Below are 24,051 nucleotides of genomic sequence, written 5' to 3' on the forward strand. Positions count from 1 at the left end.
GAAATGGAAGAGGATGTAGATGAAGATGAAATGGGAGATAAGATACTGCGTGAAGAGTTTGACAGAGCACTGAAAGACCTGAGTCGAAACAAGGCCCCGGGAGTAGACAACGTTCGTTTAGAGCTACTGATGGCCTTGGGAGAGCCAGTCATGACAAAACTCTACCATCTGGTGAGTAAGATGTATGAGACAGGCGAAATACCCACAGACTTCAAGAAGAATATAATAATTCCAATCCCAAAGAAAGCAGGTGTTGAAAGATGTGAAAATTACCGAACTATCAGTTTAATAAGTCACAGCTGCAAAATACTAACGCGAATTCTTTACAGACAAATGGAAAAACTGGTAGAAGCGGACCTCAGGGAAGATCAGTTTGGATTCCGTAGAAATGTTGGAACACGTGAGGCAATACTAACCTTACGACTTATCTTAGAAGAAAGATTAAGGAAAGGCAAACCTACGTTTCTAGCATTTGTAGACTTAGAGAAAGCTTTTGACAACGTTAACTGGAATACTCTCTTTCAAATTCTGAAGGTGGCAGGGGTAAAATACAGGGAGCGAAAGGCTATTTACAATTTGTACAGAAACCAGATGGCAGTTATAAGAGTCGAGGGGCATGAAAGGGAAGCAGTGGTTGGGAAAGGAGTGAGACAGGGTTGTAGCCTCTCCCCGATGTTATTCAATCTGTATATTGAGCAAGCAGTAAAGGAAACAAAAGAAAAATTCAGAGTAGGTATTAAAATTCATGGAGAAGAAGTAAAAACTTTGAGGTTCGCCGATGACATTGTAATTCTGTCAGAGACAGCAAAGGACTTGGAAGAGCAGTTGAACGGAATGGACAGTGTCTTGAAAGGAGGATATAAGATGAACATCAACAAAAGCAAAACGAGGATAATGGAATGTAGTCAAATTAAATCGGGTGATGCTGAGGGGATTAGATTAGGAAATGAGACACTTAAAGTAGTAAAGGAGTTTTGCTATTTAGGGAGCAAAATAACTGATGATGGTCGAAGTAGAGAGGATATAAAATGTAGACTGGCAATGGCAAGGAAATCGTTTCTGAAGAAGAGAAATTTGTTAACATCGAGTATAGATTTAAGTGTCAGGAAGTCGTTTCTGAAAGTATTTGTATGGAGTGTAGCCATGTATGGAAGTGAAACATGGACGATAACCAGTTTGGACAAGAATAGAATAGAAGCTTTCGAAATGTGGTGCTACAGAAGAATGCTGAAGATAAGGTGGGTAGATCACGTAACTAATGAGGAGGTATTGAATAGGATTGGGGAGAAGAGAAGTTTGTGGCACAACTTGACTAGAAGAAGGGATCGGTTGGTAGGACATGTTTTGAGGCATCAAGGGATCACAAATTTAGCATTGGAGGGCAGTGTGGAGGGTAAAATCGTAGAGGGAGACCAAAAGAGCAATACACTAAGCAGATTCAGAAGGATGTAGGTTGCAGTAGGTACTGGGAGATGAAGAAGCTTGCACAGGATAGAGTAGCATGGAGAGCTGCATCAAACCAGTCTCAGGACTGAAGACCACAACAACAACACACCGGTTCCATCCTTACCATGTACATCTACATCAAGAATAGCATGGAAATGATTTCCAGAATTGGGTATAGTTCCATCAGTGGGCACAGGAGCAAATCCTCGCCAACGTGAACTTCTTCTCCAATGTTCTATTTACCGATGAATGTTCCTTCTCAAACAAAGGACAGGTAAATACAAGAACACGCATTATTGGTCCAGCGACAACCCACAATGGGTTACACAGGTAGAAAATCAGTGTCAATGGAGAGTTAATGTCTGGTGTGGGATGCTTGGTACTACAATTAGTGGCCCTTATTTCATCAATGGTAGTCTAAATAGCACAGCATATGCCAACTTCCTCAGACAAATTCTTCCTCCTCTTCTGGATGAAGTGCCGCTATGAACCAGAATGCTTATTGTTATAAAGTCAAGTTTAACAAATATATTTCAGAACGATACAACACATATAAGTCACAGAGTAAGTTGACAAGCAAGACATGTGTACACGTTAGCATTCGAATGAGCACTGAGTCCCAGTCTAGCGGCCGCTGCTCGGCTGGTCGCTTAGGTGGCGCAGCTGCTGCATGGCTGGCAGACAGCGCCGCACGTAGAGGATGCGCATAATTGCGCGGCGGCACTTTGAATGATCGGCGAGTCACAACACTTATGTGGTATCAACCTGATGGATGTCCAGTACATAATGCCTTGCATGCACGTTGTGTTCAGAACTAAAGGCATCTATCCCGCCAGATGGATTGGTCAAGGAGGAACAGTTACTTGGCCTGCTAGGTCTCCTGATTTAAATCCTCTGGACTTTTTTCTTTGGGGATGCATTAAAGATGCTGCCTATCATGATATTCCAACAACTCCAGAGGACATGCAGGAACGTATCATGCTTGCTTGTAATTCTCTTCATCAGGCAACACTGGAAGCAGTAAATAATTCTTTCATTCAATGAGTGCACCAGTGTATCGGTGTCCAGGGTCACCACTTTGAGCACCTTTGTATGTTCTACTCCTGGGCAATGGTAACAGGAGAGTCAAAGTCAATTTTGTGTTATGTTTTTACTTGGTTTTCATTTGTTTTCTGACAACTCCAGCAAGTGGATGAGTTTGTGATCCCGGGCTCAGAGTCAATGTTGTGTTATGTAATTAATAATGTTGTGTGTTCAGTGAATGGTATACTGTGATACATTTTTGAATAGGTCTTTAGGAGAGGAAATGAATTACCGAATAAAAAATACAGGGTGTCATTTAAAAAAGTCATACCACTGTTTATATCTTTGTAAAAAACAAAGCTACAATGAAGGCAATCATGCTGATTGATGTCCCCTGACGGATAAAGAACATTTGCTTGAAACATTTTTTAGTTTGCATCTGGACAAACAGTTATTTAGTGGAGGTCAAGATAAACGGGACACCCTGTATACATATGAAATACATGTAACCATAGATGCAAGCAATATCAAGAGAAAATAATACAAAACAGCTAAACATGAGTAAAAATCACCTAAGGGTTTGGTAGTAATAACTATGTATTAATGTTTTTTCTATTGAAATGTACTGCTGACATGAATGAATGTAGGAATGAATAAGACTATCTGGCTCTTTTGTAATATGCAAAAATGAAATCACAAACAATGAGAGATGTAACATAATTTATAAAACATTAATACGGTCATATTCCACTGTAATATTAACCCAGATGTATTGCTATTAAACATCATGTGTTCATGTGTTAAAAGCTACAGAAACAAGTTAATGTGTTAAAAACATACAATTAATGGTGGGGACATTATTAGGAAATGTAAAAAAATCTAACTTTCTGATAACTAAGCCAGATACGTAAGTTTTGCTTACATCATGAAATGCTATATTTAATTTCATCTCTCAATGTACAGTAGGAATGCTTTTTATTAATTAGTTTACTCGTAAGTAAAGAAAGAAGTAATTGAATTGTTGTTAAATTGAACATCTTGTATTTCACTACTAAAATATAAAAAATACTGTGATCTTTGTATTTAAAAACATGTACCTGTAAATTAGAAGTATTTTGCCATCCAAATTGTCAACTCAATGTAAAATGTTTAATTGTAATTCATTTAAAATCTGTTAATAACAATTAACCCATTGTAGTGTTTACTAGAAATACTGGTGGATTTTTGTAGCCAGCAGGTCTTTCTTTCATCAGATTTTGAAGCAGAATCTATATTTGTCATTGGTCCTAACATTGTGATAATAAACAGTATTATTTAAAATGGTGCATCTGTAAACTTGATTATTATACATATCACATATTAAGTTTGAAGATCAGAGGAATTTCAGACTGTCTACAAGAATCCACTGTTGCAGCAAAGAAGAAAATGAGAAAACAAGTGTTGAACTGCTTGAATTTACACCCCATATAATGAACTGTTCACGATATTAGCTGTTGTCATCACAAATTTAGCATTGGAGGGCAGCGTGGAGGGTAAAAATCGTAGAGGGAGACCAAGAGATGAATACACTAAGCAGATTCAGAAGGATGTAGGTTGCAGTAGGTACTGGGAGATGAAGAAGCTTGCACAGGATAGAGTAGCATGGAGAGCTGCATCAAACTAGTCTCAGGACTGAAGACCACAACAACAACAACATGAACAGTAACAAATTTTTTTACATTTCAACAGATTTTGAAACAGTATAATGTTTCAAAATGGAGCCAAAAAAGGCTTCAGATTGTGTTGCATTTAGCTGTTCTTGATTATATAACATGACTGCCAGGAATTTCATTATGTGAATGGTGGGGTAGTAGCTTGACAATAATATGCTAAAGAAGGCAATAAAAGAATTCAGCATGGTACAAAAGGTCTTTTTTACCCTGCTCATGATTGTTCCATAGTACAGCCGTGAAATGGCTCTGAGCACTATGGGACTCAACTGCTGAGGTCATTAGTCCCCTAGAACTTAGAACTAGTTAAACCTAACTAACCTAAGGACATCACAAACATCCATGCCCGAGGCAGGATTCGAACCTGCGACCGTAGCGGTCCTGCGGTTCCAGACTGCAGCGCCTTTAACCGCACGGCCACTTCGGCCGGCCAGTACAGCCGTGATCTCGGTAATATGGAAGAATAAAAGACTCACAAATGAAGGAGACATATTATTGAGTGTGTGGACTTACCATTTATCACTATCTTTCAACAGAAAAGATAGTATTCTTCTCGCCATAGAATGAAACTGTTATAATTTGAACTCACCTTTTTTTATAGTTGCCCTTAAAAAGTGGTTATTATAATTTACAAATTTTGTAACTTGTATACATGCTGGTTAACACTAGTACAGTATAACTACCTACAACTAAAATAAAAAATAGTCAAAAAGTAAACTGTAATGAAAACAGGTAAGGATGGAGAATGGAATAATTAACATCTGAAATTTGTAAGTCATCCTTACTTTACATTGTATACATATGAGTAGTGCTCATTAATCAAGTGAACACGACTTAATTTGGAAGGACTGAGATGGGTTGAAGCACATAATGTATATGGAGATATGTAAACACATTCAAATTAAGCTGAAAAAGAAGCTAAATTAGGAATCAGAACCTGCTACATGATTGTCTCATAACTGTGTGCATGTTAAACTGTGCCATCTTTTGTGGGAGTCATTGTTAGAACAATAACATGACAGATTTATGACTGCAGTTGCTAACATCATTTCTACACCAACTCTCATGTACTCTGTCATTTAACTCATAATACAGCTGGTTTGGTGAATTAACACAAGTGACAAGAGCTATAATGTAAGGAAAGTCCAATACTTTAGTAAGAATCTTAAAATGTTGTGCACCTGAATGTACATTGACTTCTGAAAGGTCTTATGATTATATACAATTAGTTCTATTTATTATGGAATTACATTGCCCATAATATTGTTTTAATTCCATTTATACTTTGAACAAAAGAAATACAGTATTCATTACACTAATGTGAAAACAAGTGAGAGTTCCATTCACTTCACTCTGGCTTTTAAAACATGAATAAAATTTGCATTTTACAGTAGCATGTGATCTTTCACACACTGAGTTATGTTTCCCACCATCAATCAAAAATTAAAAACAGCAAAGCATCAGTATACATTTGGAATTTGTGTTTGTTGAAACAGTACTTCCAAGTCTGGGCTTTGTTTCAACAAAAGAGTGAGCTGTAAAATCGAATATGCTCATCTTGGTATCAGCTAATAAATAAAAGTATGGTGCAGCATCCAGTTCCTCTGCAACTGCTGACACCGACCATGTCTCTAGCAACGATGCACAACAGTGGAGAAAGAGAGACCCTTAAGAACCTTCCAACATCCTATAATTTAAAGGCTGAAGTAAAAGCTGATACCCTAGTAACAGAAACTTGCCAAACAGCTCTAGATCAGTTTCTAGGCAAGAAGAGTTTACACAACACATCACTAAAAATTTTCAGTGTGGGTTTTAGTGACCATCTTCCTCAAATATTAAGCATAAGAGTAAAAGGCAGTATTACTAACAACATGTCTTTCAGAACCTCATGTAGAAGTTATAACCAGTTTTTTGATGCATTAACCCATTTCTTTGAAATTGCGTTCCCACTGAAAACATTAACCATATGGGGGAACTCTAGAACAAACAGCTGGATCACAAGGGGAATAATGATATCATGCCAGAAGAAAAGACTACTTTATAACATATGTAACTCAAAAAATTCCTCACCTGTAGTACATGCATGCTATAAAAAATACTGCAAAATATTAAGAAAAGTAATAAAAGCAGCAAAAATAATGCATAATGATGAATACATTTATAATCCAGCTTATAAATCAAACGCTATGTGGAGTGTTATAAAAAAAAAAAAAAGAATCTGGAGAATACAGACAATCTTGCAAAAAATGTAACACTATCACAAAAAAGTAACAAATCCTTTGAAGTAGCCAACATATTTAGCAATTTTTTCAAGGTGTTGCTGATAATACGTTACAATCAAACTTTAAGAGCACCCAGGCAAATGAATATAAAATAAGTGCATGTAGAGGATAAATGTACATCAGTTCAGTTTCACAAGATGAAGTAGCTAAAGCAATGAAAGGACTAAAAAATTCCAACTCTGCAGGCACTGGTGGTATACCTGCAACAATATTAAAGAAGAGTGCATCAAACCTAAATGAAATACTCACACACTTATGTGGTTGCTCACTTCAGGCAGGCACTTTCCCTGATGTATTGAAAACATCAAAAGTTATTCCTGTATATAAAAAAGGTGAGACAGATAATGTAAATACCTACAGACCCATCAAAATTACCTCCTGCATCTCTAAAGTATTAGAAAAAGAAATGTACGACAAATTTAAGAAATTTATAAACACAAACAGCATCCTATGTAATGAACAACATGGATTCAGAAATAAGAGGTCAATGACAACTGCTATCTACGACTGCATCAATTCCATCCTAAACCTGATGGACAAAAAACAGGAATCAATAGGAGCATTTATTGACTTGTCAAAAGCTTTTGACATGGTGGATCATAAAATTCTGCTATCAAAGCTTGAAAGATATGGTATTTGAGGTCTGTCCAACAAATGGATCAGTTCATTCCTGACTAATTGAAAGCAGACAGTGTGCACCAAGCATACAAATATTGAACTAAAAACTGTATCCAAACACTTGTCAGACTATAAACAAATTAAATATGGTGTACCCCAAGGATCAGCAATGGGACCCCTTCTGTTCCTTCTGTACATAAACGATCTAAACTTAAATGCTGATGACACCAAAATTCTACTAAAAAGAGACAGCAACAAACAGTTACAGTAGACAGTAAATGTGGCACAAAACAACTTAGCAACTGGGCACAGAATGCTTGTAATAAACAGTAAAAAACCATTGCACTAAAATTCCACAATGTTCCTAACAAGGACATATTTATCCCATTGGTCTCTATCAATGATGAATTAGTTGGTAACAGTACTGAAACCAAATTCTTAGGACTTTGGCTGCAGAGTAATGTCAGATGGAATAAGCATATTGAATATCTCAATGCAGAACTGAGGAAAACATGTTACCTTCTTTGCTCATTACCATCATGCTGTAGTGTGAAAACAGTAATGAATGCATATCATGCCTACTTTCATTCTTGTCTCAGATATGGTGTCACCTTCTGGGGAAACTCTAAAACAGCTAATAGCACTTTTAAACTGCAAAAAAGGGCCATTAGAATCTTGTTTGGGTGCAAGCCTAGAGACTCTTGTAAACCTCTGATTAAGAAATCTGGTATTCCTCCATTACCATGTGTATACATTATGGAAACCCTTTTATTCTTTAAAATAAATGTAATAGGTAAGGACTGCAGACTGCAAAAACTATAATATACATGATAACTTTACCAGATGAAAGAAAAACTTACATATAACTGAAATCAGCACAGCTCTGTGCCAGATAGGTGCTTTTCACATGGGGGTTAAGCTTTGTAACAAATTTCCTGAAAACATAAAACCTACTACTGAGGTCAATACCTTTGGAAAATCTCTAAAGTCATATTTACAGCATCACTGCTTTTACTCCATTGAATAATATTTAAATTTATGAAGTTTGTTGTATAAATACTTATGTATAAAGTGTATTACTGTAACCTTAAATACATATGGCTAGAAATGACTTTCAGCACTACATTTATAACTTGACTTGTCCAATATCTTACACATAAACTGCTTTGTAGACAACAGGACCAATAAATACAACAACAGTACATACTACACTGCAGAATCATCAATATACCATACTACAGCATCTGAATATGTGGATTCCTGGACTGTAAATTACTTTAATTACATGGCAACAGCACAGTTTGTCATAAACCTAAATGATAAGTAATAATGTACTATAAACAGGATTCAGTATTTATAAGACATAACAGTATTTTCTTTGAAAAATACGATTGTGATCAAGTACATAATATCAGGTAAATAGTAGCTATATAATGAAATAGGGGAGGCAGCAGCTTTATTCAGAGTAGCAGCTTACTAATTAACTCAGCTTAATTTAGGTAGCATATCCTCAAATAGCATTACGCAGTGTAGCCACAGTTTACTGTTAATACAGCATACAGATTTAGTTTCTACTATGTCTGGGTTTTGTGTTAATGTATGCCTTGACTCATTCCACATCCCTGAAGGTTATCCTTCTTGATGGGATCTATGGAACACAATGAATGAGTGAATGATCTTGTTATGGATTCTGGTAAAAGTTCCTGTACAGTTTGTGTTTCACATTTTAATCATATGCCCTAGATTCAATCATATGCCTTACTTGATTTCTAGAGTAACAATTTTATTTTTGGTAATAAATGAAAAGCCCACTTGAGAAAATTACAGAGAGATAGAGTGGCTGATTAACACATTTAAAGGTGAGAAAATAACCATCATTTCTACTAACACTAATAATAATACATAATAATTAACAAACCTAATAATAAATAATAATATAAGGAGCAATCAAAAAATTTCTTTTTGAAAGCTATACAGTCCAAAATTGGTATCACAGTCAGGCAAAATCACCATGAGTATTGAGGCAATCATTGCACTGGCACACCATGTTGAAGATGCCCATTTAGTAAAATACAGTCTACTTACGCTTGGAGAAGTCTATAACTGCCTGCTGCACATCCTCGTCCAAAAGGAATCAGATCAGAACGATATAGCAGGTGTTTAAGTGTCTCCCACCAGAGTTGGTGTAATTTCTGCATTACAACATTTGCAATTTGCAGACAAGTGCCATCATGAAGCAGCAGCACCCTTTGTTGCACTATTCTGCAATGGTGGTTTTGGACAGACATGCTGTTTCATTCTCTGTTGGATGTCTGTTGGTTTTGTCTTCAGCAGCCAAGAAAAGATTAACAGCACATTGGTCCTGTTTGGACACTTTCAGTAGTAATGTCGCCAAAATTCATGTTGCCTCCTCTACTGCACACATATTGGAAAGACACAATTGCCACATTAATCCCTTGCCTACATGTTAGTTCTTATATACCTGCATCGCAATCACACTATGTTGCATATATGCTGTAAAAATGCCCTCAAGTGGAAACTTTTTGATTGTCCCTTATATTCCATGTTTGTGTGTTCCTCAAATTCTTTTATCCTCTCTCTCTCTCTCTCTCTCTCTCTCTCTCTCTCTCTCTCTCTTCACACACACACACACACACACACACACACACACACACACACACGTACATATACTAAATTGAATACAATTAATGATGCTTACCTTTGAAGCTTTTATTCCAAAGGACATTATTTCCATAGTTTCAATGACAGAATTTTTTATGTTGAAACTTCCTTCTTCAATAAAAACATTGGCAATGGCGTTTGTATCTAAAAGGTTTACATTCACATTGTCCCATTCAATGTGCACAGCAACATTAAGTTCTGCAAATGCATACATGTCAATTCTGTCAATGGTTACATTGGAAAATGCTATAGACTGCCAGTCTCCTGAGAAAGTGTTCCTTTTTATACAGTCCAACCAATGAATGTTATTCAGAATAATATTTTGTGGAATGGATAATGTATCAGGAGCTGCTGTCAAGAGCAGACTAGCAACATTATTTATACTGAGCTTTGGCAGCCTCTGATTCAAATCACTATGGAAACTGAATGACAGTGGAATCATAACATCATAGCAGTCCGTAATTGTTATGCTGTGTGTTCCATCAGGTACTGTCAGTACTCTCTCCTCAAAGACAGCATTCTGATGGGAAAAATAGTAGTAAGTATGTATTTCAGGTATGATACTACAGCAATCTACACATTTTCTGTCAGTACTTACCCACCCAATGTCTTCATTACAATGGTACAGTAAGTTCACGGATTTACCTTCTACTTCACATGACCAACCTTCCTTCTGGCATAGACTAAGACACCGGATCACACTTACTTGCAATAATAGCAATTCAGTAACAATAAATAGTGCAGAGCCTATGAGAAACATGGTTTATGCCTACTGTGATAGCTGTGACACTTGACACTAAGGGAGACTTCCTAATGAAGCTTTGCAGTTATCATATAGATAGGCCGCTTCCTGTTTCTCCCACACATGTGTAGACATACCAGGATTTCTGCCTGTTTGGAAAGGCTATCCATGGAACACTTAGACAATGAATCTTATACAACTATTTTCTAGTAGCTAACAATAGATTATTTATATACAAGGATGTTATTATTTACATCCATATATTTTGTTAAGCTCGGGACTGAAGACCACAACAACACATTTTGTTAAGGGTATTCCAACACATATTGATTGGAGAAGATGGCAAGCAGTAACAAAAGCCTTTTAAAAATTGGAATTCAGTATTATGAGACAAGACAAATATCACAACACACTTTCTTGTGTTCATTCCCCAAACTAACTCTTCTCAAAACCAGCTCATTTGTAACAAGAACATGCAAATGGAAATGTATGATAAACAAACAGGAAGCACAGCTAAAACTCTCATAGTGGCTAGAAAAAAAAGCCATACAATATGAAAACTGTCAGACACACATGGAAGTAGAGAATCATATTTACCATTATGAAATGAAATCCATAAAGTGTTTCACAAGTTTACCAATGCACTCTGTTTATACAATGACACAGTCTTTGTCACAACAAATTTGCAAAATCACTGAGAATGCTGAACTAACAAAAAATATAGATGAAATAGACTCAAACATTTAAATGTAATCAGTTCATAGCTGGTAATAATAGTACTACCAATGTTCTCCTGTAATCGTCTTTTAGTTTAGATCAATTAATAAAAAAAGAATATTGAGGTTCATTCAGCTTGGAGACCATGTACTGTTTTTGCTCTTCCATGGAGATGAGTTTTTAAAATTAGGGAGATATAAAGACACAATTCAAAGAAGGCAACTAAAACTAGGTTAGAAGAATGGTAAAATGTAGAAGTCAACTAAATGCAGCCATGTGCAAAGATGTAATTTGTAATAAGTATTGTGTATTGGAAAAGTTATTCAAATTATTATTCTCATTATTATTTCTTTCCTTTCTCAGACGTTATGACTGGTTAAAAATGGAAAGTGACGCGGACCTTGATCAAGCGTGACTTCCTTTTAACTGTATGGTGTATGTTACATTGCATTTAGGAACTTTCGGGTAATTGAACGTGTATCAATAATTACAGATTTCTGTAGTTGTATATATACTTTTGGATGTAGCTGTATTGCGTTGATGTACTGGTGGATATTGTGTGGTATGACTCCTGTAGTTGATAGTATAATTGGTATAATGTCAACTTTATCCTGATGCCACATGTCCTTCACTTCCTCAGCCAGGTGGATGTATTTTTCAATTCTTTCTCCTGTTTTCTTCTGTATATTTGTTGTATTGGGTATCGATATTTCGATTAATTGTGTTAATTTCTTCTTTTTATTGGTGAGTATGATGTCAGGTTTGTTATGTGGTGTTGTTTTATCTGTTATAATGGTTCTGTTCCAGGATTATTTGTATTCATCATTCTCCAGTACATTGTTTGGTGCATACTTGTATGTGGGAACGTGTTGTTTTATTAGTTTATGTTGTATGGCAAGTTGTTGATGTATTATTTTTGCTACATTGTCATGTCTTCTGGTGTATTCTGTATTTGCTAGTATTGTACATCCGCTTGTGATGTGATCTACTGTTTCTATTTGTTGTTTGCAAGTCTGCATTTATCTGTTGTGGTATTGGGATCTTTAATAATATGCTTGCTGTAATATCTGGTGTCTATTGTTTGATCCTGTATTGCAATCATGAATACTTCTGTCTCACTGTATATATTGCCTTTTCTTAGCCATGTGTTGGATGCGTCTTGATCGATGTGTGGCTGTGTTAAATGATGCGGCTCGCCATGTAGTGTTTTCTTTTTCCAATTTACTTTCTTTGTATCTGTTGATGTTATGTGATCTAAAGGGTTGCAGAAGTGGTTATGAAATTGCAATGGTGTAGCCGATGTATTTATATGAGTGACTGCTTTGTGTATTTTGCTAGTTTCTGCTCATTCTATAAAGAATTTTCTTACATTGTCTACCTGTCCATAATGTAGGTTTTTTATGTCAATAAATCCCCTTCCTTTCTGCTTAATGTGAATCTTTCTGTTGCTGAACGTATGTGATGTATTCTATATTTGTGGCATTGTGATCGTGTAGGTGTATTGAGTGCTTCTAGTTCTGTGTTACTCCATTTCACTACTCCAAATGAATAGGTCAATATTGGTATAGCATAAGTATTTATAGCTTTTGTCTTGTTTCTTGCTGTCAATTCTGTTTTCAGTATTTTTGTTAGTCTTTGTCTATATTTTTCTTTTAGTTCTTCTTTAATATTTGTATAATCTATTCCTATTTTTTGCCTGTATCCTAGATATTTATAGGCATCTGTTTTTTCGATCGCTTCTATACAGTTGCTGTGGTTATCCAATAAGTAATCTTGTTTAGTGTGTTTTCCCTTGACTATGCTGTTTTTCTTACATTTGTCTGTTCCAAAAGCCATATTTATATCATTGCTGAATACTTCAGTTATCTTTAGTAATTGGTCGAGTTGTTGATTTGTTGCTGCCAATATTTTTAGATCATCCATGTATAGCAAATGTGTGATTTTGTGTTGGTATGTTCCAGTAATATTATATCCATAATTTGTATTATTTAGCATGTTGGATAGTGGGTTCAGAGCAAGGCAGAACCAGAAAGGACTTAATGAGTCTCCTTGGTATATTCCACACTTAATCTGTATTGGCTGTGATGTGATATTATTTGAATTTGTTTGGATATTAAGTGTGGTTTTCCAATTTTTCATTACTATGTTTAGGAACTGTATCAATTTAGGGTCTACTTTGTATATTTCCAATATCTCTAGTAACCATGAGTGGAGTACACTATCAAAAGCTTTTTGGTAATCAATGTATGCATAGTGTAGTGACCTTTGTTTGGTTTTAGCTTGATATCTTTACATCCTCGTGCTCCTTTGCAGCAGCCTTTTCGTTCTTCATTTATAATTTTGTTCTGTGTTGTATGTGTCTGTATCTGCTTGATCTTTAGGTTTCAGGTAAGTTATTCCTTGTGTAATTGTATCAGGGACTGTGTATGGGTCTGCAATGTAACTGTTAAATAATTTAATTATATGTGAATGTGTTGAGGTGAACTTCTTTAGCCAGAAATTTGCTATTTTATCTTTTCCAGGGGCTTTCCAATTGTGCGTAGAATTAATTGCTCGGGTGACTTCTTGTTGCAAAATTATCACTTCAGACATTTGTGGTATCATCTTGCATGTGTCTGTTTCTGCTTGTATCTACTGTGCATGTCTGTTATGTTGTACCGAGTTTGACCATATGATGCTCCAGAAGTGTTTCATGTCTGTTATGTTTGGTGGATTGTCTATTTTAATGTGTGTGTTATCTATTGTCTGATAAAATTTCTTTTGGTTTGTGTTGAATGTGTGGTTTTGTTTCCTTCTATTTTCACTTTTTTTGTATCTTCTACGTCGTTTGGCTAATGCTTGTAATTTCTGCTTCTTTTCATCTAATTGCTCTATCGCTTCTTGTTGTGAGATTTTACCTAATCTTTTTTGGTTTTTGTCTGATATTTCATTTCTTATAAATTGTGTTAGCTGTCCGATTTCTTTTCTCAGTTTTTCTATTCTGATCTGTAGCCTGTGTTGCCATGCTGGTTTTGTGGGTTTCTTCTGTGTGTTGGTTGGTTCTGATCTCTGCCTAGTGTATATATTTTGTGTAGTGAGTGCTCCTATATAAACCAGTAGTTGTAACTCTTCCATAGTTGTATTTTCATTTATTTTGTTGTGTATGATTATGTTGATAGTTGTTATTGTTGTTTTGACTTGTGGGTTATTTGGGGGTCTATGCAAGAATGGTCTAATGTCTGTATTTGTGTCTTTGTATTCTGTATATGTCAGCTGAAATTTTTCTTCTATATCTAACATGTGTGTCACTTCGTGTTCTATTTGTGCTTGTTCTGGTGGCTGTCTTAAGATTTCGTTTTCCTCTGATTGTTTAATTGATGCATGTTGTTCTTTGTTTGTTTGCTCTGGGATGTTTGAGTCCATTACTGTATTTTCTTCTTCTTCTGATTGCACATTATTTTGTTCCAGTATTTGTTGTACTTGTTGTTTGAATGTTTCTAATTCTGACTGGGGTATCCTGTCATTTTTCATTATTACACGGATCTGATCAGCTAGTCGTTGTTCTGTTAAAAATTTTAATTCTAGGTATCTGGTAATAAATGTTGTGTATACTTGTGATCTGTATCCAGTTGTGTTGGTTCCTAAGTTTGTTGCTTGGTAATAACAGAACATGAGGTGTCGGTTAACTTCATCTGACCATCTCATCCTCTGTGTTTGTTTTCCTTCTAAAGTGGTTGAAGGAAGCATATCCTGCAAAACACCTCTATTTGGATTTAAATCATTTTCCGTGTGGCTAGCAGTGTCGTTACCATTGTGAACGGGCATTGGGTTCAAGCGTCATCCCCGACCATGACAGCGCTTGTCCGAAGCTGTATTAGTTTTGTGCTGAACCAACTAATCACACTAAAAGGGGGGTTAGCCCTATTAGTGGTTTGTTCTTTTCGTCGCCTTTTATGGCTGGCAGAACATACCGGAGGCCTATTCTTTTCCCAGGCCTCCACAGGGTTCATTATTATTATTATTATTATTATTTTGAGGGGGAGGGGAGGGGGAGAGGGAATATTTGTTGCACATTGCTCTTGGTTAATAGGTGATGATAGGGCAAAACAATACGATGGATGATAATGACGTTTAGAAGATTATGTGTACAGTCAGCAACACTTTAATCATTTGTTTTAGATTTCTTGTGTGTGGTAAGGAAGTACTACTTCTAATTGTTCCTTAATGCCAACATCTATTTAATTTCAAGTTTGATTTTCCTTTATTTTCTGATTATTTTATTGTCCAAGATATGGTGTTTAACATACAGTTCTGTGACGACATTCCACACATAGAATTTTGGAATTAGACAGAGGTTGGAAGGTGGCGAGTTAACTCTGTTAAAGGTGAAATTCATGTTGGTGATGATGACATCAGCAAAACCAACATAACAAAGATAGTTCATCTTACAGAATGAGCAGACATCATTTAAGGACCTGTTTCACCAATTACACTCAGTAAGCTTAAACGCAATATTAGAATGAGGACACTATTGGTAGAGAAAAATGGAACGATGTCTCTAAGATTACTACAAATTGTTTCTTAAATTCCAATGGCTTGATTTCCAAAAAGCTGCTGTAATATTTTCGTTAACAGTGTGAGAATGAGGCACTATACTTTGGGAGTATGATGTTATATGACTACATCATGTAATAAAACATATTTATTATGATACACCAAAACAAAGTCATAATTCACTAACGATCACAACGGCAAGAGAAAACAAACTGAGTCAAAGATGGTATGACTGAGATTCACAGCAGATTAGGCAGACTCTCGATAGTCAGTCTGCTACTGATAGTCACCACAGAGACCTACCTCCCTGTCCCCTGACCCCACCTGACACCTTAGAGCATGGGGAAGGAAATGAAGGACCAGCACATTGGTCGAAAGGGTGGAGCTGCAGCCAGTTGGTGTCAGACGAGGAGGTGTGCAAGACTGCACAATCAGTGACGTCATGGTAGGTCAATGAAGGAGATACAACTGGACCATTTCTCGAGACCGGAGGCAGTGTGAAGGCTTGGGTCCCCGTAGTTCTGTAATGAGTGAGGAAGACACAGAGGTTGGTCCACTTGAGAGAGAGGGACTGGGGGTCCAGCACCATAAAGGGAGAGTGCATGGCATTTGGGACAATGAGGAAGCTGCAATGTTGTCCTTGTCAGCATTGTGCAGAAACTGGAAGGAGCAAAGAAGAGTGATGTGGGCAGTTGCTGAATCATCAAGCATACACGGAGCAGTGTGGAAGTGAAGAGGACGCTGTTTCAGAGTTGGAGAGAGAGATGCAACATGCTGATATGTTGATCATGAAGATGGCAATACTGGGAGAAGAGTGCGGTGACAATGGTACAGATGTAACACTCAGGGATAGCAAGTCATCTGGCAGTGAGTCATCGTGTAGAGCACTGTTGTTGGCAGGTACACAGGGAGATGTGAACTCAAGACAACTGGCCAATGCACATGGAGGAAGGCATGTCTAGGGAAGACATTTCATAATTGGATATCGAGGGAGGGTCCTCATCAAGGGTCCAAGTTGGCTTAGCTCTGTTACGTGATACGGTCTTTTGTTTCCCATTGAGGCAAATGTCTAAAGTATTATTCAGTCAATGAAACATCCTGTATGGCTGGAGTAAGGAGGCCGTAATGCTGCCTGTACTGTGTAATCACAGAGCATAACAAACTTACAGTGCTTAGATCTTTGTATAAACACTCATGGTACAGTGTGAGTGTGTGGAGGTGGAGTGCGAATGGATGTGTTCAACAAAGGCGAACAGATGCGCTCAACAAAGGCAGCGAGCTCTGCAAGGGGGGGGGGGGGGAGGGGAGATCAAAGTCGTCAATAAACTCATCAGGGAGTATCAGACTGTCGCCATGTAAATTTGAGCTAAGGAAGAGTTTTGGTCATCAAAGGTTGTGTGGAAGTGGGAGAACATCCACACAAGGGCCTCTGACCAGGAGCCTGAGTGACATATGAGTGGTGCAAACTCTCAACCAGTCCACTGCTCTGGGAGTGGTACACAGTCACGTGGGATTTGTTGGCACTGAACAGGGCACATAACCTGGTAAAGAGGAGTCACTCAAATTGTCTACCTAGTTTGGTCATGATAGGAGATGGACAGCTAAAGTGTGAGAACAATAAAGAGACAAATGCTCATGTGACTGAATTTGCAGATGTGTCTGAGAGGGGAACACACTGCTGGCATGGTCAGTGACTGATAGTATATACCTAAAGCCTTTCGAAGGAGGGAAGAGGACCCACAAGGTTGAGGTGTACATGATGGAACCTCCCTTTTGGTATTTTGAATTGTCCTAGAGGGGATCGAGCATGATGACCAACCTTGCTACACTAGCAAGGTAAGCACATGCATGTCCAAGAGAGACAGTCATTTTTGTCCCAAGCCAGATGAGATATTATGTCATGAAGCCAGTGATAGCCTTAATTCCTAGGTGTGCATGGTCATGAATGGCCAAAAAAGCCATATGTTGGAGGGAGACCAGGACAAGGGTGTGGAGAATATCCATAGATGAATCACACACCACTGGACGTGAAGCATCGGGAAGACAGCGGGTTTCCACTGTCAACACAAAGGTAGTGTATTGTTGGAGATTCTGAATGTCTGGGTCATCCACTTGTAAGTGCAGTAGTTTATGCAAGTCTGAGGGAGAAGAAATGGCACGCATATGCAACATGTAGTTGGCAACAACATTATCAGCCCCCTCCCCCTCCTCCCCCCAATATAGTGGAAGTTTGTGGTTTATTGACTAATGAGGTCCATATGACAGAAATGTTGTGGGGGAAGATTGTTGGCAGCAGTTTGTGATCAGTGAAGATCATGACTTCACAACCTTCAATGTCCTCACAAAAGTATCAAACAGTCTCATAGATTGCAAGGAGTTTCTTGTTGAATGTTGACCACATGTATTGACAAGGGTGTTTCTTTGTGAAAAAAATGGACAGCCTGGGTCGTATCGTCAACGTGTTGGTGAAGAACAGTGCTGATTGATAATTCACTCACTTCGGTCATAATAGAGACGTGAGGATCAATATGTAGGTGTGCGAGTGTAATGGCATTTGTGAGGGTAGTCTTGAGAGTGTCGAATGTGCAGATCACGCTGTTGGATGACTGCACTTTCCATGCCCCACAAGTGTGTTGCCTGCGAAGGTGTCCATCAAGGGGGTCTGGGGAGAAGCAATGTGAGGTATATCGCACAGGAAGAAATTTACCATTCTGAGTAATCATCACAGATTGTGGTAGGTCTCTGGCAATGGCAAGTCATGATACATGTGACGCAGTCTGATGCTGGACAGATTCCTTCAGCAGTGATGGTGTGACTGAGGAAGGTAATGCTAGTGTGGTGCAATTGTAATTTGTCATAGTTAATCTCCGCACTGTGGTTGGTAAGTGCTTTCATGACCTCCGTTAAGTGTTGCTTGTGCCCCTTGGTGGAGTAGATGAGAATGCCATTAAGACAGACATAGCTAAAAGGTAGTGAGAAAGTTACAGTGTCGATGAACTGTTGCCACATTTGAGCAGCATTCTTTAAAACTTATGGCATAAGGCGGTATTCAAACAAGCTGAATGGCTTAATGATGCTACTTTTGGTATGTTGTCTTCGTACATAGAAATCTCATGATATGCTTTGGGACAGTCAATCACACTAAATATCCATGTGCTGTTGAGCTGTTGAGCAAAGTCTTGCATGTGAGGACTAGAGCAGTTGTTGATAATGGTACATGTGTTGATCATGCAATAGTCCCTGTACAACTGGAATGGACTGATGACCTCAGCAGTTAAGTCCCATAGTGCTCAGAGCCAACAACTGGAATGAACCGTCTCTCTTATGGATTAGATGAACTGCTATCTGATGGATGAACAACTCTGGCATTTAGGAGTTCGTGAATGACTAAAGAATAAGTGACAACAAATTGCTATCTGATGGATGCATGATTCTGGCATTTAAGAGTTTATGGATGGTTACTTTTGTGTGACAGTGTTTCTTAGAGTTTAGGTGTTGGGGCTTGTAATAGATAGTGGATAACCTATGGCAGATATTGTTTTCAATTAAGCCAAAAAGAGCAGTTTAAGTATGTGTGGGGAAAACACACATATCAGCATGAGATGTAAGCACCAGATGACATGAAACATTGATAGTTTGAGTGTCTCTGACCTGAGTTGTATGAAGCACGGTCGGAGGTGAGAGAGCAGCAGGTGCAGAGGCCAAGTCCACACCATAAAGCGGCCATGAGCAACCTGCACTTGCAGGCTGTGGAGGTGTTCTGGCTTGAAGTTGTACGCCATGGGCGATGTAATGTACCACTTCCAGAGTGCAACATGCACTCAACAATGAGAGACTTCATGGTGCTGTATTTACATTAAGTACATGAGTTGAGAAGCAGATCACTAATAAGTAGGGCCGGATTTTAATGAGAAGTCATATTTTTCGCTGAACTATAGGGTGAATTTTAGAACAATTTATAGACAAATCTAGGCATTTTAGTGTCAAAAAATGTATTTTGATTGTGCATATAAAGTCATATTTCAACAAATTTTAATAATAGGTCATATTGCGGCTAACTTTTAATATAATAGGTCATATTTCCATCAACTTTTGCCAAAAATGCATATACCGTTTTTCTCGTATCTTACAGGACACACGAATAAGAAAATGAATATGTTGCTCACGAGACAATATTTAATATGCTATTATGAAAGATAAACAGGTAAATTAGTACACAGCTTTATTTCTCAGGACTGTAGCAGAAAATTGTTGTACCAAAACAGTCGTTTCGCGAACATAAAACATTGTTGTGCAGAGTCAACAACACGCTCTCAGAGCCAACAAAGGTGACTTCTGCCATAATAATCATCGCAGTCACACAGGTGTTCCCAGTAACCAGTATGAATACAGCCTTTGCCTTGTTCAACATGCCTAAGCAAAGTGCTCCGACAGTGTGAAGTTGTAAGATATGTTCGGGAATTTGGAGAGAAGTTCTTTAGTACTGATGGGAAAATATTATTTTGTAAACTGTGTGAAGTTAAAGTTAGTGCAGAAAAGTGCTTTAATGTGCAACAACACTGTAATACCACTAAACACAGCAGCTGTGTGAAACAAAGTGCTGAAAATAACAGCAGGCAAACACTGTTATTTGAACAGACAGGTCAATCGTCAACCGTGCAATCATTCTGCAAGGATTTGTGTGAGATGATGGTGTCCTGCAAAATCCCATTGGGAAAGCTGAAGAATCCACGCTTCAGATGGTTCTTGGAGAAGTACACAACACATCCAGTTCCAGATGAATCTACACTGAGAAAGACCTATTTATCCGTATGCTACAATGATGTGCCCTACAAAATACGAATTACTATTGCTGAGCAAAGGATCTAGCTGTCGATAGATGAAACTATGGATATTAGTCGGTGATATATTGCAATGTTGTTGTTGGTGTTCTAAAAGTTGATGGCCCTGGAGATAAGTTCCTACTAACGTGTGAAGCTCTCGATAGAGTAAACAATTCGACGATATTTTGTTTGACAACTCTCTGAAGCTACTGTGGCCGGATGGTGTGAAAAGAGACAACGTTTTGCTGCTTGTAACAGATTGTGCTTCATATATGGCTAAAGCATCCAAAGAGCTTCAGATTCTCTACCCCAGTATGGTGTACGCCACTTGCCTTGCACGTGCATTGCACAGAGTTGCTAAAGAGGTGCAATCAAATTACCCTGACATGGACAAATTAATTTCCTGTGGCAAGAAAATCTATGTGAAGGCTCCATTACGGGTCCAGAAATTCAAGGAACAAGCACCTTCAATGACCCTTCCACCTAAACCTGTTCTTACACGATGGGGTTCTTGGCTTAATGCTGCTGAGTATTACTGCACCAACTACACACAAATAAAGACAATCTTCTGTGAGCTTGACAGCGATGAATCAAGTGCTATCAAAATTATGAAAGAAGTTTTTACAGTTACATTGTCTTGAAAATTGTCATACATCAAAGCCAATTTTTCAGTGATATCAAAAGCCATCAAACGACTGGAAGCTGTTGGCACTCAGCTATGTGAGGCCGTGAGTATTGCGCAACATGTGCAGAGTGAGTTGGGTCGAGCTCGTGGTCATGTGGCTGACAAAGTGAAAACCAAATTGCAAAGTGTTCTCCAATGGAATCCTGGATATTCTACACTGTGCAAAATTAGTGTCAGTCTTTCAGGGAATGCCGCAACATTTGAAGATACTGAAACAAAGCTGAACTCCAGTGCCCTGGTTGCCTTCAAGTATGCTCCAGTGATGTCTTGTGAAGTGGAGAGGAGCTTTACCAGGTACAAAACTATCCTCAGCGACAACTGTAGATCTTTGACAATGGAAAACCTGAAAATGCACTTTGTGATCCAGTGCTACTTTGCAGATACTGAAGATTGACATACGGTATTAAATAATGTGAAATGCTTTAAATACTATGTAGAAATAAAAACATTGTTCTACTGTTTCGATAGATGATCTTTTCACTGTACTTTGTGTTTAGAAAATAAAACATTGAGACATTCAAAAAATAGGTGCAAATCAGCCACAAACCCTACAGAACGAAAGAACTGTACTTACAATATTTTGAGAAGTGAATTTTGTATTACTTTATGGTGAATAAAAAATTAAATAAACAAAGAAGAATGCTTTAAATAAACTTCTATTAAGTCATATTTTATTTTTTAAGGTCATATTTATGTAAGTTTTAGGTCATAAATGCTTACATATTTCACTGTTTTTTAGGTAATTAAAATCCAGGCCCTACTAATAAGGTCTGCATGATCATGGTGATCATGCAGACCTTACAAATAAAAAACGTGTCATGATTAATTATTTCATGAATGTCTGAGATGTTACCCACCAGAGTAAACCATGTTTTTGGGTTCTCTTGTCGCAGCTAGGGCAGGCTGGGAAATCTGCCCACAGCAACATGCTGCAGCAAAACAGGGTAGGACATGGGCTGACAAATGAATGGTGAAGAGGTAGGTAGTTGAGGAGGGACACTGTCAGTGGTGGAATTGTGCTGTAGAGCAGCTGACGAGATAGGCGGAGGATGCGTTGCATTACCCGAGGTCTAAGTGAGGGGGCAGGTGGGAACACACATGGCATGGTTAGCACGTAAGGTACCCCAATCATGTGGATGGGGTGACCATTGTCGTCACTGTAGAACAGTTCGAAAAATTTGTAGGATCAGTGAGCGGAACATTGCAGTATGCACGGATGAACAAAATTCACAGGCTGCTAAGGTAGTGAAGACAGAGGTGTCAGTCTGGCAAATTGATGAGGCAATGTGGCTTTGTACTTCAAACTGTGTGGCACACAGCCTGAATGAGCCTGGAAACACACATGTGGTCCAAGATGTAGGGGCATGAGTACAGCCATGGTGGCATTGGCCGGGTGAGGTTAGACACTGGAGCACCAGTATGAAGTAAGTGTACATGCACAAATGAAACTGGGAAGCACTAAAAAAGCAGAATTTGTGCTCCACAGTCAAAGTTAATTAAGAGCCAGGCATGCAGAGTTCGAGTCACAATATGATAAGCGATCCGTTGTTTACAGGCCCTGGCACAAAACCGGTAAAACACAATACATATTTTGCAAATGAAAGAAATGAATTGGGATCAATGTGGGAATGAGGCATTATACTCGGTGAATATAATATGTGACCACTTTATGTAATGAAAACAGGCTGAGTCAAAGATGATATCATTTATCTTCGCAGCAGTTTAGGCAGATCCATTATTGATAGTCAGTACATTGGCATAGGATTTTAAAGCTGCAGTTGTCTCACTGGCTTACAAATTTTGTATTGAAATTGTAGAAAGGTGTAACTTACCCAATATATTACTGTGTTCATTAAAACTTATACATGTGTATGTATACTAAACAATATTATGGAAAGGATACATTGCTACTCAACATATAGTGGAGATTATGAGTTGCCAATAGGCACAACAAAAAGACTGTTACACAAGTAAGCTTTTGGCCAAAAGGACCAGAATGTGGTCTGAGCTGCCGGAGACTGTGATCATTTGTGTGTGGGGTGTGCTTGCTCATGTGAATGAATGTGTGTGTGTTTCTCTTTCTGATGAAGGCTGTGGCTCAAAGCTAATGTGTAAGTGTCTTTTAGCTCTACCTGTCTGCAGCTTAACATGTCATCTTTATGGTACGTATAATCTATCTTTTCCGTACATTGATGATATCATCAAAGTCACTTCTTTTCATTTCCTTGGAGAATGAAAGGTCTGATGAGTAGCTTTTCCCACTTATACTCATTATGCTACAAGCCAAAGTTTTCTCTGCTTTAAGTGTTCCAGGCAGGGCAAAGTAAGTAAAAACTTATTGAGGCCCAGTCTCCTGTTTTTGCCCAAAACGTCTTTGGTGAACGTGAAATCACCCGTTTTTCCTAACACATAATTTTCAAATTACTTGTCCAGGGTCTCATTTCTCCTTTGATAAATATGAAAGGTAAGAATGTAGCATTTCTAGACTGCGACATGCTACAGTTTATAACTGTGTTACACAGGGCTCATTGCATTGGGTTATTTCACTGAACTGCCCCCCCCCCCCCCCCCCAATTGCAGAAAATTTTGGATAATCTATATTTCTTCCACTTACTGTCTCAGGGACCTTTCTACTTCTGCAAGGTGTTTGTGTATGTCACCATTTATCTCTTGAAACTTACTGGCAGATTAAAGCTCGAATTTGCAACCTTTGTCATTTGCGGTCAAGTGTTAGGTCATTAGCTGTGCTTGGGTAGCTCAGTCGGTGGACCACTTGCTCACAAAAGGTGAA

The 24,051-nt window shown here is 38.0% G+C and overlaps 1 protein-coding gene across 1 annotated transcript in view; it reads right to left on the reverse strand.

Annotated features, from left to right (window-relative positions):
- LOC126262193 (uncharacterized) overlaps positions 1 to 10,555 on the reverse strand; it is a 66,563-nt gene extending 56,008 nt beyond the window's left edge. Inside the window, exons 1-2 of the mRNA XM_049958609.1 lie at positions 10,359 to 10,555; positions 9,798 to 10,280 (exon numbers count right to left, since the gene is read on the reverse strand). Coding sequence (XP_049814566.1) covers positions 9,798 to 10,280; positions 10,359 to 10,520 — 645 coding nt within the window. The 5' untranslated portion in view covers positions 10,521 to 10,555. The remainder of the gene's footprint in view (positions 1 to 9,797; positions 10,281 to 10,358) is intronic.
- Positions 10,556 to 24,051: the final 13,496 nt, after the last annotated feature.

This window comes from Schistocerca nitens, chromosome 6 (genome assembly GCF_023898315.1).
Source record: "Schistocerca nitens isolate TAMUIC-IGC-003100 chromosome 6, iqSchNite1.1, whole genome shotgun sequence".
NCBI classification, from domain to species: Eukaryota; Metazoa; Arthropoda; class Insecta; order Orthoptera; family Acrididae; genus Schistocerca; species Schistocerca nitens.